At 43.4% G+C, this 20,848-nt stretch overlaps 1 protein-coding gene across 4 annotated transcripts in view; it reads left to right on the top strand.

The window, feature by feature from the left end:
• LOC112230108 (SH3 and PX domain-containing protein 2A) overlaps positions 1-16,642 on the top strand; it is a 120,658-nt gene extending 104,016 nt beyond the window's left edge. For all 4 annotated transcript variants that reach the window (XM_042310951.1, XM_042310950.1, XM_042310949.1 and 1 more), the window contains 6 exons: positions 2,689-2,806; positions 4,331-4,493; positions 5,134-5,401; positions 5,698-5,747; positions 5,854-5,973; positions 7,358-16,642. In XM_042310951.1, the coding sequence (XP_042166885.1) occupies positions 2,689-2,806; positions 4,331-4,493; positions 5,134-5,401; positions 5,698-5,747; positions 5,854-5,973; positions 7,358-9,436 (2,798 nt within the window). In that variant the 3' untranslated portion in view covers positions 9,437-16,642. The remainder of the gene's footprint in view (positions 1-2,688; positions 2,807-4,330; positions 4,494-5,133; positions 5,402-5,697; positions 5,748-5,853; positions 5,974-7,357) is intronic.
• The last annotated feature ends 4,206 nt before the right edge of the window (positions 16,643-20,848 follow it).

Below are 20,848 nucleotides of genomic sequence, written 5' to 3'. Positions count from 1 at the left end.
GAATTACTCTACCCTGAGTGTTCTCTCCATAGACATAAATACTGTATCTCATGGTTCGCTCTTTGAAGATGCACTCTTGTCATGAGACATGGACACTCTTTCTTAATTTATCTTTCCACGATGGCATAAATACTCTACCAACCTCCTGCTCAACCCTATTGCAAGGGTTTTGAGAAAGACGTGAGGAGAGAAGATGGGAGGAATGAAGGAATTCATTGAGAAAGAAGCGTGCATGAGTTAGAGAGAAAAGTAGGGAGTCTGACCTTACAATATTAATGAATTGTCTTCTTAACAACTTATCTAAAACTACCCAGAAACACTCTTTCCTAATGGAATACTTGACCCATTTGCTAAGAAATATAATATTTTTCCCCGGTTGTCAAGGTTTTAGTTACCGTGGAAACAAGAGGGTAAACAAGGTAAGGAGGGAAGATAAGTGCCAGGTGTTAAATCTTATGGATTAACACCACAGAGGAGGAGGCAAAATGTATTACTTTGTTGTTGTTCCTTCCCTACATCAGGTCAATGGGTCTAAAGTTTTTAACTTTATCGCCAAAATACTCCCAAAGAAGACAAAGGAGGAAGCTAAATGGATCGCTTTGTTATTGTTTTATAGTTCACTTACTCTGACCCTACCTCAGGTCAATGGGCCTGCCTTTGGTAACTTTATCGCCAGAAATACTCCCAAAGAAGACAAAGGAGGAAGCTAAATGGATCGCTTTGTTATTGTTTTATAGTCCACTTACTCTGACCCTACCTCAGGTCAATGGGCCTGCCTTTGGTAACTTTCGCCAGAAATACTCCCAAGAAAAACAAATGGATCCCTTGCATTGTTTGGTCAAACCCACAAACTTTTCTGACCCAATGTTAGGTCCGATGAAATCATTAGGTGGTGATTGGCTAGTGACAGCAGGATGACCTCATTGATTACCTCATGTGTTGTTGACAGGGCGAGTCGTTGGGTCAAACACTCTATCCAGTCTCCTCCACCCTGTTCCTCTGTCTGTATGTCTAGAGAACGGGATCAGTTACAGCAGAGTCTAATGTGATTTATGGCAGTGTGCTGATAACTTCCTTCTCAACTCACTGTTTGGGGCTTTGGGCCCAGCTGACTGGTCAAACTTTCACTAAGACGGTGTGAGACGCACATACACATACAGTACATGTCCAGAGAGCATGCTCACACACATGATACGTATGTTTGAATACACATGCAAGCACACACGCACACACGCACACACACACACTGACACACACAAACACACACACACACACACACACACACACACACACACACACACACACACACACACACACACACACACACACACACTGGCACAAACCCACACCGTATTCCCTCTCCACCCGCAAGTACTCATACATCCTCAACCACACACACACACACACACACACACACACACACACTGACACACACACACACACACACACTGGCACAAACCCACACCGTATTCCCTCTCCACCCGCAAGTACTCAGACATCCTCAACCACACACACATACACCCCCAACCTACACACACTCCCTGTGCTACCCAGGCCCAAAGCCCCTAGACATTCCTTACAGCTCTCTATAATTGACCCAAGCCCCTCAGCTCCCTCTGGAATGACAGGCAGCAGTAGAATGTGTTCCAACTAAAACCTCACCTCACCTCACCCATTGTAAACAGACTGACACACACTCACGTTCACACCTCTGAAATTGCTCTCCTCACTTCCCCATCCCACCCAGGGACACATTGCCTGTGTCCCAAATGGCACTGTAGTCATCCTATAGTGCACTATTTATTGCATATTGCACTGCTATTGACATAGTCAAAGGTAGTGCACTATATGGGGTAATATAGGGGATAATTTGAGTCACAAGCCATTCTCACTGGACCAACTTCGATTCTCTCCCTGTCTTTATCCCCATTCCCTCCCATGCCCCTGTATATCCAACACATTGAAGCAACAGCTGCTTAACGTGGCCCTATCTATCTACCCCCCACTACTACCCCTCATACTTACACTTGGCTTTTCCCACAGTAGTTGAATCCCCCTACGGATCATCCCACTCTAGAGTGGCTGCGGGGATTTCCCTTGTCTCCAAGTGGAGCCAGATAAAGATCTGAGAGCTTCCACAGGTTCCTTATCTCCAACAGGGAGGCTCCGGCTCCATACTGCAGCTCTGGAGCTCTGCAGCCAGCAGCCATTTCAAAGGGATCCAGTCCGCAGTGTTGTTCACTCAACAGTGTTTACAGTGGCTTGTGAAAGTACTCACCCCCCCTTGGTATTTTTGGTCCTGGCTGGTTTGCCTCTGTCACATTCTAGCTGTGATAAGGAAGGGTTTGAGAGTGTTGTGGATGTGATGAGAGGTTTGGCCAGTAGAGGGTGCTGTTTTGTGTTTGTATTGGAGGATACGATTGGAATGGATACAGTCAGGGTATACATGCTGGCTTGAAAAAATAAAACAGATAAAATGGCTAACTGGGTGATTCCCGATACTTTTACCTCTGTGTTGCTTTCTAAGAGAACATTAACTGATTGAAATACTCTGCTTGTTGCAGTAGATATCTCTTGACTGGGAAATTCAAGGGGAGTTCTCCAAGGGATTCGTGACTGGGATTTACTGAACAGAAATGTTGATTCTCCCCTTTCTTTCTCTGTCCTTCCTTCCATCGACCCGAGTAGAAGAGAAGTACACGACGGTGCAGCCGTACGCCAGCCAGGGGAAGGACGAGATCGGCTTTGAGAAAGGGGTCACCGTGGAGGTCATCCAAAAGAACCTGGAGGGCTGGTGGTACATCAGGTGAGCATCACCTCCTCCCATTTGTCCTTACTGTGGAGGGACCTTAGCCATTGGAAAACATTGCTCCGGTTAAGAATTCACACCTATTAGTGATTTTATGTTGGATGGGTCCAGTTCCAATTACAATTAAATCCTTCACTCACTTCAACAGGACCTACAGGCTAGGGAAGTGGGTGAACGACCATATTGGAATCGGACCAAAAGTTCATGTACATTTTCTCACACTCTAATGAAATGAGTCCCCAGAGAGAGCGTTTCTATCATTATCTTCAGAGATGTGATCGAGGCTGAGGTCCATCTCATCTGTTGAATGTCGTCGTAAGCCATTAACAGATGTGGCTCGTTGGAGATCCGGTGAATGTGTTGTGTGTGACCTGTTCGGTGGAAGAGCGACAGAGTGTGTTGCATGCTCAGTAAATGTGCATTTCCTGGCCTGTTGTTTGTAGCTTCCTCATGGCCCCGAAGGCCTTGTGAGCTCTACTCTCCACTCTCCAGCTGATGATTACCACATGCTACTCTGGACTCTGCTCTGGCTTAAAGAACAGTCCTGTTACATCTCTCCTGTTACATCTCTCATATGTAATCCACAGACCACAGGCAGCCGGAGGCACCTAGATAGGGGAGGACGGAATCAATTGAATGGTGTCGCACACATGAAACGCATGGTTACCTTGTGTTTGATAACATTCCCCTGACTCCCTTCCAGAAATTAATATGAGCCGTCCCCCTGCTCAGAATCTTCTATGTGTATGAGGACATCTAGTGGTCGTAGACAGTCAGTGGGAGAATAAACAAAATAAAGACTCCCTCATGTTTTACTGCTGATGTACCAGTGTTATTACTGACAGGCATAAAGTGGAAGTAATTACACTTTGACGTCAACACACAATGCACTTTTTGACCGGTAAGGGTTACTATTTGACTGGTAAGGGTTACTATTTGACCGGTAAGGGTTACTATTTGAATGGTAAGGGTTACTATTTGACCAGTAAGGGTTACTATTTGACCGGTAAGGGTTACTATTTGACCGGTAAGGGTTACTATTTGACTGGTAAGGGTTACTATTTGACTGGGTAAGGGTTACTATTTGACCGGTAAGGGTTACTATTTGACCGGTAAGGGTTACTATTTGACGGTAAGGGTTACTATTTGGTAAGGGTTACTATTTGACCGGTAAGGGTTTATTTGACCGGTAAGGGTTACTATTTGACTGGTAAGGGTTACTATTTGACTGGTAAGGGTTACTATTTGGTAAGGGTTACTATTTGACCGGTAAGGGTTACTATTTGAATGGTAAGGGTTACTATTTGACCAGTAAGGATTACTATTTGACCGGTAAGGGTAAGGGTTACTATTTGACCGTAAGGGTTAATTTGGGTTACTATTTGACCGGTAAGGGTTACTATTTGACCGGTAAGGGTTACTTTTTGACCGGTAAGGGTTACTATTTGACCGGTAAGGGTTACTATTTGACCGGTAAGGGTTACTTTTTGACCGGTGAGTAAACTTCCATTCTCCTGCTAGGTACCTGGGGAAGGAGGGCTGGGCCCCGGCCTCATACCTGAAGAAGATGAAGGAGGACTTCTCATCCTCGGGCAGGAAGAAGACGCCGACAGGCCCTGTGGAGATCATCGGCAACATCATGGAGATCAGCAACCTGCTCCAGAAGAAATCCAGCAGTGAGAAAGTAAGGTTTTAAGATTTCACTTTTAACTTAAGATTTAATTTGATTGAACATTTAGCTTTTTATTTTTTTATATTTTTTTTACCCCCTTTTCTCCCCAATTTCGTGGTATCCAATTGGTAGTATCGCTGCAACTCCCGTACGGACTCAGGAGAGGTCAAGAGCCATGCGTCCCCCGAAACACGACCCAAGCAAGCCGTACTGCTTCTTGACACAACGCACATCCAACCCGGAAGCCAGCCGCACCAATGTGTCGGAGGAAACCGTACACCTAGTGACCTGGTCAGCGTGCACTGTGCCTAGTGCGCGATGAGGCAAGGATATCCCTGCCGGGCCAAACCCTCCCTAACCCAGACAACGCTGGGCCAATTGTGCGTCGCTCCATGAACCTCCCGGTCGCAGCTGGCTGCGGCAGAGCCTGGGCTCAAACCCAGAATCTCTGGTGGCACAACTAGTGCTGCGATGCAGTGCCTTAGACCACTGCGCCACCCGGGAGGACCAGCTTTTTCATTTTTTTAAAGCACTTTTTTCTATTTTATTAGCTTTTGTTTGATTTATGTCTTGTATTGTATAGCTTTTCTTTTACTGTGAAGTGTGTTGCTGTTTGAAATGCATTTGAAATAAAGTTTGATTTGATTCAAAGGATGTCCAAACGGATGGAGATTCCACCAGTCCTGAGCGCCACATCTCCAAGAGTGAGATCAGCCTGCCCATGCCCTATGCCCCAGGTTACAACCCCAGCCCCGACCACGGCCCAGGTCCCAGTCCTGGGGTGAGTTCTGGATCTGGGATGGGTACCTCCAGTCCTAGCCTGGGCCCTGGTGCTAGTGGCCCTCTACAGGACAGTAAGGGGAAGACGGAACCTGGTTCCCCTGCTGTAGCACGTGTCGCTCCACACAGAGTGTCGATAGGTGAGTGTCATCGATTATGGAGTTGTATGGTGATTCAAATTAGACCATTTACTCGGCTAATATCTATTTGACTAATATTTGGGTGCTGGGATATATTTGTGTGACTAATATTTGGGTGTAATAAAATGCAATAAAAACATATATAGTGCTGAGTGATATAACATTTTGATTGGGGTTTTACAGATATACTAAGGTTTGTACTCGTCTGTTATGTGTGTACAATAGACTACTAATTGCACTTCTATCATTTCTACATTTGACAGTAAATGAGGCTAATCTATGGTTCCATTCATTAGGCTCTCCCAACCTCCGACAAAAACCCCCTCCTAGAAGAGAAACAAATCTGGTAAGTCACTTTCAAATACAGTATGTATCAGAAAACGTTTTTTACACATAAACATAGAACATTGACCTCAAGATTGCTTCTTTTTCTATTCCTCTTGTTTGTGCAGGGCTTCCAGTTACCCAAGCCACCAGAGCCCCCTACTGTGGAAGCGGAGTACTACACCATCGCAGAGTTCCAGTCCTGCATCTCTGATGGCATCAGTTTCCGTGGAGGACAAAAAGCTGACGTAAGCACCCAGAATCATAGAGATACAGTATCTATACAGATATTTAGTTTCTGGATGGATGGATAGGCTACCGTCTATATGATCTATCTCTATGTTCAGAACTGCTGTACATATGTCGGTATTGGAATCTGTCTGAGCACATTAAATATTAATGACACCTGACAGCTCACCAGCGACACAACTGCTGAAGCTGCATAGATATGGCCTTGACGGTCTGTTCATTTTGATGATGCTTGCAAAATACTGCATAGAGGCCAACTGGATGTCAGGGTGGACATTTGACGTTAGAAGAAGGGAGCTTTTGTTTTGATTTCTCTAACCGTCGCACCAAGAATGTCACATTCGTCATAACGAGGAGACCAAGGCGCAGCGTGAGATGAATACACTCTTCTTTATTTAAACGAAGAACACTAAACAAACTAACAAACCGAACGTGAAGCTATAAACACAAGTGCTGACGTGCAACTACACATAGACAATAACCCACCAAACCAAAATGGAAAATGGCAACCTAAATAGGATACCCAATCAGAGACAATGTTGCTCTGATTGGGAACCAATTCGGGCCACCATAGACCTACGTTTACCTAGACAAACCAAAACCCCATAGATATACAAAAAACCCAAGACAAGACAAAAACACACATACCACCCTCATCACACCCTGACCTAACCAAAATAATAAAGAAAACAAAGATAACTAAGGTCAGGGCGTGACAAAGAATGATACCCAGAATATGTAGGATGTAGTATTTTAATTTGAGCAAGTTTGGTACAGCAGGAAAATAATCCTGTAACAACAGGAAATTGGGATTATTATGTGGATTATAATTAATATACACTTTTGTAAATTTGAAATTTGAAAGTGGAAATTTCCCTTCAGAAGCCTTTTAAAATCTCAAATACACTACAAGTTTTAAATGTCTTACGTTGCAGGAAAGTTGTCCTGCAACAGGGTGATCAAATGAAGGTCCAACATCTGTAAATGGGGAGAATGATGGTGTGATAGTGGAGGAGATGTTAGAGGAAGGGAGAGAACAGCAGTAGAGAAATAGGACACTATTACTCTGACCCTCTCCCTATGCATTATAGATTCCAAGTTCTCCTGCAGCAAGGTGATCAAATTAAGTTCCTACATCTGTATAACCACAACGCTCAAGAGATCTACATGTATGAGAAACATTGTCTGCTTCCAAAATGGCACCCTATTCCCTTTATAGTGCACTACTTTTGACCAGGACCCATTGTTATAAAAATGCTATTTTCAAAAATACTATTTTCATCAGTGTGAAGTTCAAGTGAGACTGAATGTTTATAGTAAAGCGATAGTTCCATCAAGTGTGTATCTGACTGTTGGTTATCTTCCCACCTGTCTTCTCTGTAGGTTATAGAGAAGAACTCCGGGGGCTGGTGGTATGTCCAGATCGGGGAGACGGAGGGTTGGGCCCCCTGCTCCTACATCGACAAACGTAAGAAGCCCAACCTCAGCCGACGAACCAGCACGCTTACCCGCCCTAAAGTCCCGCCCCCAGCTCCACCCATCAAAAAGCAAGACTCAGAGGAGACGCCCTCACCTTCACCCAGTCACTCCATCTCCTCATCGTCCAAAGCCCCAGAATCCCCTAGTCGGGCCGCAGTATACGAGGAACCGGAATACGACATTCCCGCCGTTGGATGCGAGGGCGAGTCGGACACAGATTCCCTGAAGGGAGAGACAATACATCGCCCCCTGGAGGTGAAAATCAACAATGTGGTCTATGAGAAGTACCGTAGTTCTCCTCCGGTCTGCAAGACCTCCCCTGTGATTATCAGCTATAGAAGAAGGTCCTTCAGGTCCGTTGAAGAGATGGCCAAGGAGGAATGTATCTATGAGAACGATGGCTTCAGGCGCAGTAGTGGTGATGAAGGGGCTTCGGCCAAAGGCTGCGGTGGTTCCAACTCCCCAAGGATCTACCACTCCTCGACTGTACCCCGCAAACCCTCAGGGTCTTCACCTCTAGCAGGGGGAAAGCCATTGCAGAAGATCGCCCCGGAGCTGAGCCGAAGCCAGTCCTTAGCCAAAGCCGACACCAGCCCCAGGTCGTCCTCAGACGAATCAGGTAGAGGTTCCAGGAGACCTCCAGGCATCAGGACGGTGGAGCAAAGGATAGGTCAGAGCCCCTCCACCAAGCTCAAGCCCTCGGTGAGGCCTAAACCTCTGCTCACCACCAAGTCTGAGCCACAGTGCTCCGAGAGGATGGACATCACTTCCCTGAGACGCCAGTTGAGGCCCACGGGACAACTCCGGCATACAGTCCATGGGCTCAAAGACACAGAGACGTCCTCTGTCATCTCGTCGGAGGACTCCCATTCTTCCCGCAACAGCACCTCAGACCTCTCTTCCATCTACTCCAAGGGGAGCCGGGGAGATTCTGATCTGGAGGGGTTCAACCTATACCGGACCACAGACGCCTACGACAAGGTCCAGGAATCAGAGCTGAGCTTTCCACCTGGGGTGGAGGTCGAGGTCCTGGAGAGGCAGGAGAGTGGCTGGTGGTACATTCGTTGGCGGGACGAGGAAGGCTGGGCGCCCACCTTCTACCTGGAGCCCATCCACCAAGGGAGGGACGGCGGTGGGTCCGAGTCTGACGGGCAGCGCTCTGGGTCGGGCAGCGGCACCGGGAGCAAGTCCAACAGCCTGGAGAAGAATGAGCAGCGCGTGCTGGCGCTCAACGACATCAACCTCCAGGGACTCACCAACCACCACCAGGTACACAACACGCCAGGGGGTCTGAGATCGAGGAACATTCCCCCCATCCCCTCCAAGCCTCCGGGCGGCTTCTCCAAGCCGGCTGTGCTGGTTAACGGAGCTGTGAGAATGAGGAACGGTGGGGTGAGACCGCAGTCCGCCGTCAGACCCCAGTCCGTGTTCGTGTCTGTGCCACAGCCCGCCATGGACAGTCAACACTACATGACGAGTTCCCTGAGGCGGAACGAGTCATTGGCCGCCCACAACCAGTACCGTACTGACCAGTACCGCTCCGGTTCCGCTACCCTCGGCGTGCGCCGTAACTCCTCTTTCAACGCAGTGCGTGCGCAACCCGTCACAGTCGAGACCCGATTGAGACCCTCAGAGCGCTCTATCACCACCAGGGATTCTTCGGCGGAACGATTTGGCGCCGGTGGCGGGACGGACGCCTTGAGCAGGGTTGGGGTTGTTGTGCAGCGTAATGGTATCCCCGTAACCACAGTCAGGCCCAAGCCTATCGAGAAGAGCCAGCTGATCCATAACAACCTGGGGAGGGAGGTATATGTTTCCATCGCTGACTACCGGGGGGACGATGAGACCATGGGCTTCCCTGAGGGCACCTGCCTGGAGGTTCTAGACAGGAACCCCAACGGGTGGTGGTACTGCCAGGTCCAAGATGCCCTGCACCCCCGCAAGGGCTGGGTCCCCTCCAACTACCTAGAGAGGAAGAAGTAAGGGCCTAATAATAATAACAATGTCCCCCTTTGATGTCACTAAGAATATTGGTGATGACATCACTCCATAAGAATGTTACCCCACAAGAGCTACCACAAGCAATATGCTCCAAATATGTAAACAGAAGATTGATTCTGAAAGACTTTATGTAAAAAAAAACAATATGTTGTTTTAACCGTATAATGAGAAAGAGACACTTTTATTTCTGGCTTACTAAAGTGTACACGTAAAAGACTAAAAGTTCAGATTTTTGCGTGCGATATGGGATATAACGAGAGACTGAAAACAGGGTTGGCCACCCCCAGTGTTAGAAACACAAAGAAGTTTTTGGCACTTTGGAACGATTTGACACGACACCTTCTAGAAGGGGTTTACATTAGAAAGAGAAGATGGCTGGGCAATGATGGCAAGCCTTATACCTGCCCTTGTGACTATAATGCCAAATAGGTGCCTTTCGTAGATGATCAACTGAATGGGGGTTCGAAGAAGCGGACGGAACACATCGGTGAATCAACGTCATTACCAAATGTATTACTGTGCCATAGGCCTATGAGCATGAATACCACCAAAATTATTTTTGTAACGTTCAAGAGAATCACTTGAGTAGGAGTGTTTAAGAGCGTTACCGAGTGAATAGGATCAATCTAGAGTGTTCAGAATCAAATAAGAAAAAAACAGGAGAACAGGAGAGATATCAGCGACTCTCAGTGAGTCACAATTGACTCACTGAAAATGACTAATTGTTTGATGATCTTTTTTAGACATTACTGTATGTTTTGTTCTTTAATGTCTTTGTGTGTCTTTCTGTCTGTCCTTAGAGATGTATTTCTGCTTTCTTGTGTAACACTCCACCGACAGCCCAGAATTGGAAAGAGTCCAAGTTTCCTCTCTCGGATATTCGATTCTCTGAAGTTTCACTGATGGAATATCTATGTTGAGGTACACGTAATTAGACAAACTTTGTTGTGTCACCCCATTTTTGGAGTCCCAACTTCTTATTCTATATTTTCAACCAAGCCTACAATATCTTGCACACAAATAAAGCCTAAACTTGTCAAGCTTGAAAACTAATCAATCACTAATTTTTTTAACCTACCACCAAGATATTACTTTACACAATAAGTTTTAGTATTGTCTGTCTGTATTAGTCCCAGACAAATATATTTGTATATATGCTTTACTGTATACAGTAAAGCAACCGCACTTGCACAGAAAATAAGTACTGGAAATATGGCTTCATAATGATCTTTGAATCCCAGGGATATATTTCCATAGCCTCGAGCCCGCAATGTGATCAAACCAAAGCAGAATATCATTGCATTGGCTATTTTGTATCTTTACTATTGTAACGAGTGCGCTGGGAGTCAGGAGGCAAGTTCAGGGAGTGTGTTTTAATCAATAAATGTAACATAATACAAAACACAAACAACGCACCTACAAGAAACAGAAACAATGGGGAAGGAACCAAAGAGAGTGAAATATATAGGGCAGGTAATCAAGGAGGTGATGGAGTCCAGGTGAGTGTCTTTATGCGCTAATGCGCATAACGATGGTGCCTTAACGAGCAGCCTGGTGACCTAGAGGCCGGAGAGGGATCACACGTGACAACTATTTATTTATGGATACAAATAGCCCAAACTAGTGTATTCTAAAAGATAACTAAATCGAAGTTTAAAAACTGAAGAATAAAAAAAATCTATATTTTGATAACATCTGGACTCAGTTAATGTTCTGAACCCACATGAAAGTATGTTGAAACATGCGGATATTGCTGTGCAGTATTGGTTTATGTGATATGCAATACAATTTATGTTCACTTCCTTGCTTTAAAAGTAGTTTGGTATCTACTGGATTTAGAATAGTACTGCAGGACTATTTTGAGTTATTACTATTTACTTATACGTTTTCCCCAAACACAAAACTGATATTACTTCAAAACGATCCCCAATTGAAAATCCAAATGAAGTACTATTTCAACTGGCTGGTGTTCAAGACTGCTGAAATATTTTTCTAACAGTGTGTGACATTTTTTCATGACATTTTCTGCTGGACAGTATTATAGTATTAAAGTATTGTACCTGCTAGATCGCAGTTATATCTGTTTTAGCCAACCATAGTTGTTTTTTGTTGTTACAGTGTGATCACACATAGACAATAATGAAGATTGAAGTTCCGTTTTTTGTGAATTAATGCACTTTAACACTTGTTTACAGTGCATTAATGTAAAGATGCAGTTGAAATACTCAGCATATTATTTATTGATTTAAAAAAAAAAACTATTTAATAAGAGTATTTTTTTACCTCAAGTTTTTCAACTCCTGTCTTTTCACAGGAAAATATCTCAGTCATTAGAGGATGCCAAAGCTCCTCACAATATAATAATTGGATACTGTACATGGTACTCTCTTGTGGGAGATGAATGCTACTGCAACATACTTTTTCCATGTTGCCCTACAAACCGGCAGTTACAATGCAATACCAAATGCACTGCTGGTCAGTGAAACTACCAACTACACAATGCCTGTACATAATTGAATGTTTTCAAATATTAATGCAGCTAAGAGTTGTTGTTTTTTGTAGTTTGTAAATTTTTTTGTTCACTATATTCTATTTGGCTATCTTTTTTTCCAACCTTCTAAATGACTTTTTTCCCCCCCCATGCTGTGTGCTGCAACTAGCAAAATCATGGACACTTCCTTTCTCCTTATTGGTCTGTACGTAATGCCTGATTCAAATCATATTTATTTTTGACCTAATGTTTATACCTCCCATTTGTGGTTTGACAATCAGATATGTATCCACTGCCTCACTAGACTGGACTAGACCTGTCAACCTAGTACAAAAGTCAATAATGTGTGATATACTGTATCATTTTTTCGACATTTCTACAGTCTATTTGGTATGAATTTCAAGCCGTTGCATACAGATCTATAGAAGCTGAAGTTAATTCTGCATCACAAATGGAGGGTATAAAATGCTCTTTATCTCACCCATCATATCCCATGTAAAGCAATGGAAATCAATAATTAGGTCTATGTCAAGTACAACTACAGTTGATACAGAACCCCTAACCCATCTCCCTCCTTCCCCTCGACGAAGGCATTATGTAAACGTGTTGAATCACCCATAACATTTCGCTTCAGCACATATTAATGCATATCGCTGTTGTTTAATTGAGTACAATTTACATGGCTTCTCTGCCTGCGCTTGCAAATTACAAGGGAATTGTAATGTGTCAAGCTTGACTTTTTCATATTTAGTATTATGTATTTTTTAAATATTTCAACAACAAAAAAATGTGTTCAATGTTTTGGTCAAAATGCTACATTTTGTCTTATTTGTTTTTCGTTTTCACCCCATTGTATTTGAACATCTTTCAGAAATGTAATAATGAGGAAATGTGCAATAGAAATAGGCATCTTTAAAAAGCATAGCTATAGAAAAACATGATCAACATGACCTCCTCTTTCAACATGCCTAAGGATATATGATACAAAAAGATATTGTATATCCCTTAATCCATTCAAGCCATCGGTCATGTAAACACCTTTAGGTCATCATTTCAGGTCCACTGCTTTTTTTCATATTAGCCTTTTTCAAAACAGCAACAATCTAATGGCACTAAATATACTCCAATCCCATTGGAGGTGCTTACTTCCATTGAGCTACAGCACAACATGTTGTGACATGATGGACATGATTTTTAACCAATGGTCACGTAAGAATCCCTTCTGGTCCTTCCTCCTGGCTAGCGTGTGTGGCTAGTGGACTGTGAATGTCACCGGCAGAAGCCAATGACCCGGGTTCCGACCTCGTTAACATCTAGCTGTTCTCTACCACAGATCCACAGCGGTAAGAGTTGTGTCAGCATCGAGGGCCTCTAGGTACTCACCAGACTGCCATCGAGCTGTCACGTTTGTGCCTGAACAAAATGTTTTTGTTCTTGGAGTATCTCTCTCCTCCAACTACTGTACGCAGATGCCTCCATGCCATTTGAACACAAGCCATGCCGGCCTCTTTCAACCCCCTTGCCATGGCAAAAGTGACATTTGGAACCATCACAGATGTCAACCGCGTAATGTAAACTGGGAGAGAGACTGTTAACCGGTAGTCTTGTAGGGAAACAGTGATGTGTACTACAGGGCCATCGTAGTTTAATCCATCCGCTTCCAAACCTATACCTACCACCAAATATAAGAAAACACCTTTTTTTTAATGTATCTCCATGTCCTCGATTAAGCCCCATGGGAATTCATTTCAGACTTGACCATGTTCCCGAATGTTTAGAATCTTCTGAGGAGAAAGAGAGAAAATACTACATGGGTTTGGTTCTTTGTCAACAGATTACAACAGTGATGTTCTTGAGGTCCACTAAAACTGGTTGGTTTAGAAGTTTCCTCTACAGATGATTTTCTTTCACTTATCCCCACATAACAGTTAAGGTGCTTTGGAAGGTCTCAGTTCATTTCCTTTCCCCTCCAGTGGGTTTTATAGGGAAGAAACACACACACCCTTGAGTTTTAACTTTGGTGGAGAGTGCCACAGATTTGTGGTAAAGTAGCACCCATGTACGGGGCGACACACACACACACACACACACCGACGAGGGATGCCATTCATGTCAGAGGGAATAGATTAGAGCCTCTACCATATTTGCGAACTCAGCCAAGTGAGACAGTCCCTACTGACGCCACACTGCCTTGACTCTCTGCCCCCGCCTCCTTTCTCTCTTTTTATTTGAACAAATTGACGGGCCTTCTCGAGCGTGACCTTCCCTTAAGCCTAGTAATCCTAGATAGCACCAGCCGGAATGTCCTTTTTCCTTCCCGGATATTTTTTTCTACTCTTCCTTTACTAGTGCCTCCTTGCTCACTCTTTGGCCTTTTCCACCAAACTTCCGCCATGTTCTTTTTCTTTCTTTCGCCTCAACCAAAGCTAGCAGTTCCCAGTGCCGAAAGCTAGTCACTTGAAGAATGAAGAGATTGGATGTGTTGAGTGTATCTAGTGTATGAGGTTTGGGTCGTAGAAGCATGTGATGTGAGATATAGTGTGTTGGTGTGTTTGAGAGAGGACGTGTGCACTGTGATGAGATGGATTGCGTGCAGGTGAGGTCAGGAGAAAGATAGGAGGAGGTCAGGGATGAGGTTAGTTGTGTGTGGGATGCGTCGGGAAACCTGAGATGGATCAGATTGTGGATCGTAGATGACATGGCAAGAATGAGAGAACGAGACAGAGATAGGGAACAAGAGAGAGTGAGAAAGAGAGACAGGAGCTGGATAGAGTTGTGGACATTGTGCTCCTCTGTTCATGCTGACTGGACTTCTATTAAAACCAGCAGCAACAGCTTCCATCAGAGACAATGAATAACACTGCATCATACTTCCTCCTCTTCTCCCATCTCCCACAGCTCGGGCTAATGAACTATCCAATGTACGATGCGTGGCTGTGAAATCTCATTATCAAAACACCATTTTAATTGCGGTAGTTAAAGGTTTGAAGGCCAGTAATTCTCGCGCCGGTGGCGCCCTGATAGCGGGGTAGCACAGCCACGAGGGGCTAATCTAAAACAAATGAGATTGCGGCTGTCGAAGATGGATAGATGCTCTCACTCTTTGTCGCTCTCGTTCTGTCTCTCTACAGCTTTTTAGCAGGGTGGCATATTAATCATGTGTCTGATTTATTCAGCTTTATATAATTTGCTGTGGTGAAGCTTCAACTTCTGTCTGGTGGCTTATTCTGTCCTGGTGTGAAGGGAGAGGCTGGAGAGCCAGGTTAATGAGAGAAAGGGTAGGAGATGTGATGATTTGAGAAAGTTAGTAGTAAGTGTTTGTGAAAGGGGTGTGAGGTGTTTAACTTAAGGGTTGTTTTTAGTAGGTATTTTTAACAACTTTTTTAGAGTGAATTTTTTATGTTGTTTGCTCATGAAGGAAGTCAATGAATGAAAGAAAAGAAGAAGAACAAGAGGGATGAAAGCTTACTCAGTGCTAGAACTGATGGTAACGCTTCAGACAGGTGGAATGGGACTGCCGACTACGCCAAGTGTTACTTAACACAACAGGTGGCGTTGGGGCATTGCTTAGAATGCTAATGTATTGCATGGCTGAGGAATAGTGCATGCAGGTTCTTTTTTGTGTTTCCTGCTGTGCTGAGACTCTCACTGTTTGACTTCCTGTTCTAATTACTATTTTATACTCTCTTTAATTAACCCTCAGACAGATACATCATGTCATATCACTCTTAGCAATAACTGCTCACACTGCTTAAAACTACCTTCCTTTTTTTGTATGGGTACCAATATGGAACATATTTATTGCCACATCCATATTTTCTGGAGGGAGGATTTGTCAGATAAAGATGTGTGTCATTTCAGGGGTCACCGAATAATTTTTAGTTGGCGTAGTCAAACGTCTTGTTATTACCTAAGATCAGGCCTTCATGAGCATTCTCTGATGCCAGTTATAGTCTAATTCCTATTTACAGTAGAACATTGTGTGGCAAGTCTCCAACACTGTCACAAAAACCTAATTTGTAGACAAGGCCTCAAACCAAAGTTATACTCTCTAAACCTATGCTCTGTAAACCATCTAGGTCCTTATACCCAAACTTGAAACAAGAATGACCCACTACCAGTATGTCAACTCTGTTACATCATACCACCAATGCTTCGAGTTGGACCAAAGGAGTTGCTATAATATCTGTTTTTCTCTCTTTTTTAAAATTTGCATTATTCTTATGCAACATTTGTGTTCAACTCTATAGAGACAACTATAGAGACTCGTCCTGTTTTCAAAAGAAAGGTGTCGTGGGAGGATGGAGTTCAAGAGAAACGTGTTTTCTGATTCCTTTTGTAAATGTCACTGACGTGAGTCATTCGGTGTGACAAAATCTAATGTTGTGTGACAAGGCGATAAAGAAGCAGGACATGTCAGGACATGTCATGATTTTACAATTTGCCATCAGTGAGTCAATAAGTGTATGTGAAAGTACAGCAAATGTACAAATAATCGAATCAGTCTACTCTTCAACGGGAAACATAGGAATTGGTCTGTGTGCCAGCGGTTCGTTTTGAAAACAGGGCCGTCCCTTTTTACCGTTTTCATTTTGAAAACCTTTTTGTTGTTGTTGTTGTCTTGTTCCTGTTTACATTGTATCTTGCATTGCCCCTAAAGAGAAACACTATTAAATGTATTATCTTTGTTTCATTCATGTTGCCTCTCTGTTTTCATTTGTCAGCCTGAACACTCACATGCCATACATTACGAAACAGAATATTTACAGCATTATTAAATGTTTCAGTCATTTAGCACTTTTATCCAAGCAACTTACAAGAGTAAATATTCATACTTTTCCCCCTGTACTGGTCCCCAGTGGGAATAGAACCCACAACCCTACGGTTGCCAGCACCATGCTCTACCACCTGAGCCACACGGAACCAACGGAGCTGATGTGACTCCTACATTCATATTTAGATTTATTTATAACTTTTACATACTGTAGGCGACAGTCATTTTCTGGAACGACACATATACCTTCATTTGTTGTATGGTATAAATCAGAATATGTATAATTAGACTTGGATTGTACAATTGAACAACCCTGTTTTTAGATGTATATTGTATGAGTTACGAGAGAGAATTGTAAGGGCAGCAAATGAAGACGAACTAGTATTGGTAGAGCCCTCCCTACCGCTAAGGAGAAAGATGGAGGGGGGGGAATCTATATACATGTAAAAAGATGTATCACATACACCTAAATGAACACGAAAAATATGCACACCTACCTCCCCTGAGGACAACCATCGAACCCCCACCGGTTACAAAACGCTCGCTTTCAACAGAACATGTGCAAGTTACCCTCAGCATCTAAAGGTCAGAGCATTCATCACATTGATCATGGGTGGTTGCGGGAGGTGTACAAAAAAAATGTAACACTCAGACTAACAACCTGTGAGAGGAGAAATACATAGAGGCATCATGTCCAACATAAAGACTGTATTGTAGTATGTCAGGAAGGTTCTAGAATGACAGGTATCAAATAAAGACTAACAAACACTTAGAGGCCAACAGTGTTTCTGCCACCTTTTGGTTGCACATAGACCATTGGGGAATATTTCAGAGAGGTATTGAATTAAAGGTCTCAGTGCTTCTGTTCATTCCATGTCACTGTCATCTTCAGGTGTGACGGTGATGGCATATTTAAGTGTGACAGTGTCGACAGCTGAGGAAAGCTCCCATAGGACGACCCATCCCTAAAACTGATTCTCATTGGTCAGTGGAACTATTTCTATATATCCACTAGATGGCAATCTTGAACTAGTCTGTTCTCCTCAGCCTTAGCCGGAGGAGTCAGACAGGAGGTTGAGCTCATGGTTTGCGGTTTTTGGCTGTTTATTTGTGAAGGTCTTACCTCAAGGGTCTTTGTAATGGAGGACTGCATTATGTATTCAAATTATTATTATTTTTTAACACATGGAGGTTTAATCCATCATCACAGAGTATTACCTATCGACATTAACTATGACCCGTCATGGTATAACAGAGTCATGGGATACTAATACATCTTGATGACAGATTTTATATATATATCGTCTAGAATATTATCAAACCTCATACCTGCTCCTAGCTATTACCATGTCTTACATGCTATTAATCCACTACTGACAGACATATTGGGGACATCAGAGGGATATTTGGATGGGGTGGTAGCTTCCTGCAGTGATTGGAGCCCCTGACCCTAAGCCTAGTGTCCCCCGGAGGACCCCGGTTGAACATAAACCACCTAGGCAGCTGGGGCCGTCCAAAACACATGATGTAACAGGTGCCACAAATCACATACCACTGAAAGCACCAAGTTCCACTGGACCACAGAAGGTCAGGGTTGTGTAGGTCTGGGTTAGCCTCTCTATTTGGATTCCTGTGTGTTTTACGACGATGCTGACGCAAACTGTGTTCATGATCCATGCAATCGGCGTGGCTGGGGGATGGTAGTCATCTTAATCAATGGATTGTGTCATTATTTGAAACCCTTGTTAGTGAACAGCTAAAATTGTTTTTATATACTAACTCTGTTTTATCAATGGACCAATCGGGCTTCAGGAAGAAGCATAGCACAATAACAGCAGCCATGAAGGTTTTTAAATAATATCACTCAAGCCCTTGACGAAAAAACAGCAATGTGTCTCGCTTTTTATTGATCTCTCTAAGGCTTTTGATACAGTTGATACTAAAGCAGAGAGTGTCGCGCGTTAGTCTTTCGGTGCACGCAGTTGCATGATTTGCTAACTACAGTTATAGTCGGAAGTGTACGTACACCTTAGCCAAGTACATTTAAACTCCTTTTTTCACAATTCCTGACATTTAATCCTCGTATAAAATCCCTGTCTTAGGTCAGTTAGGATCACCACTTTATTTTAAGAATGTGAAATGTCTGAATAATAGTAGAGAGAATGATTTATTTCAGCTTTTATTTCTTTCATCACATTCCCAGTGGGTCAGAAGTTTACATACACCCAATTAGTATTTGCTAGCATTGCCTTTAAATTGTTTAACTTGGGTCAAACATAGCATTCCACAAGCTTCACACAATAAGTTGGTTGAATTTTGGGTCATTCCTCCTGACAGAGCTAAGTCAGGTTTGTAGGCCTCCTTGCTCGCGAAAGCTTTTTCAGTTCTGCCCACAAATTTTCAATTGGATTGAGGTCAGGGCTTTGTGATGGCCACTCCAATACCTTGACTTATTTGGCCTTAAGCCATTTTGCCACAACTTTGGAAGTATGCTTGTAGTCAATGTCCATTTGGAAGACTCATTTGCGACCAAGCTTTAACTTCCTGACTGAGGTCTTGAGATGTCGCTTCAATATATCCACATAATTTCCCTACCTATGCCATCTATTTTGTGAAAAGCACCAGTCCCTCCTTCAGCAAAGCACCCCCACAACATGATGCTGCCACCCCCGTGCTTCATGGTTGGAATGGTGTTCTTCGGCTTACAAGCCTTCCCCTCTTTCCTACAAACATAATGATGGTCATTATGGCCAAACAGTTGTATTTTTGTTTCATTAGACCAGAGGACATTTCTCCAAAAAATACGATCTTTGTCCCCATGTGCAGTTGCAAACCAAAGTCTGGCTTTTTATGGAGGTTTTGGAGCAGTGGCTTCTTCCTTGCTGAGCGATATAGGACTGATTTTACTGTGGATATAGATACTTTCATACCTGTTTTCTCCAACAAGGTCGTTTTACTGTGCTGTTGTTCTGGGATGGATTTGTACTTTTCGCACCAAAGTCCATTCATCTCTAGGAAACAGAACGCATCTCCTTCCTGAGCAGTATGACGGCTGTGTGGTCCCATGGTGTTTATACTTGCTTACTATTGTTTGTAATGATGAACGTGGTACATTCAGGCATTTGGAAATTGTTCCCAAGGATGAACTAGACTTGTGGAGGTCTACAATTATTTTTCTGAGGTCTTGGCTGATTTCTTTAATTTTCCTATGATGTCAAGCAAAGAGGCACTGAGTTTGAAGGTATGCCTTGAAATACATCCACAGGTACACCTCCAATTGTCTCAAATAATGGCAATTAGCCTATCAGAAGCTTCTAAAGCCATGACATCATTTTCTGGAATTTTCCAAGCTGTTTAAAGGCACAGTCAACTTAATGTATGTAAACTTCTGACCTACTGGAATTGTGATACAGTGAATTATAAGTGAAATAATCTGTCCGTAAACAATTGTTGAAAAAATGACTTGTGTCATAAAACAAAGTACAGTGCCTTGCGAAAGTATTCGGCCCCCTTGAACTTTGCGACCTTTTGCCACATTTCAGGCTTCAAACATAAAGATATAAAACTGTATTTTTTTGTGAAGAATCAACAACAAGTGGGACACAATCATGAAGTGGAACGACATTTATTGGATATTTCAAACTTTTTTAACAAATCAAAAAACTGAAAAATTGGACGTGCAAAATTATTCAGCCCCCTTAAGTTAATACTTTGTAGCGCCACCTTTTGCTGCGATTACAGCTGTAAGTCGCTTGGGGTATGTCTCTATCAGTTTTGCACATCGAGAGACTGAAATTTTTTCCCATTCCTCCTTGCAAAACAGCTCGAGCTCAGTGAGGTTGGATGGAGAGCATTTGTGAACAGCAGTTTTCAGTTCTTTCCACAGATTCTCGATTGGATTCAGGTCTGGACTTTGACTTGGCCATTCTAACACCTGGATATGTTTATTTTTGAACCATTCCATTGTAGATTTTGCTTTATGTTTTGGATCATTGTCTTGTTGGAAGACAAATCTCCGTCCCAGTCTCAGGTCTTTTGCAGACTGCATCAGGTTTTCTTCCAGAATGGTCCTGTATTTGGCTCCATCCATCTTCCCATCATTTTTAACCATCTTCCCTGTCCCTGCTGA

Source organism: Oncorhynchus tshawytscha, linkage group LG32 (genome assembly GCF_018296145.1).
Source record: "Oncorhynchus tshawytscha isolate Ot180627B linkage group LG32, Otsh_v2.0, whole genome shotgun sequence".
In the NCBI taxonomy this organism is placed as follows: Eukaryota; Metazoa; Chordata; class Actinopteri; order Salmoniformes; family Salmonidae; genus Oncorhynchus; species Oncorhynchus tshawytscha.
This window is presented reverse-complemented; position numbering and strand designations above follow the sequence as displayed.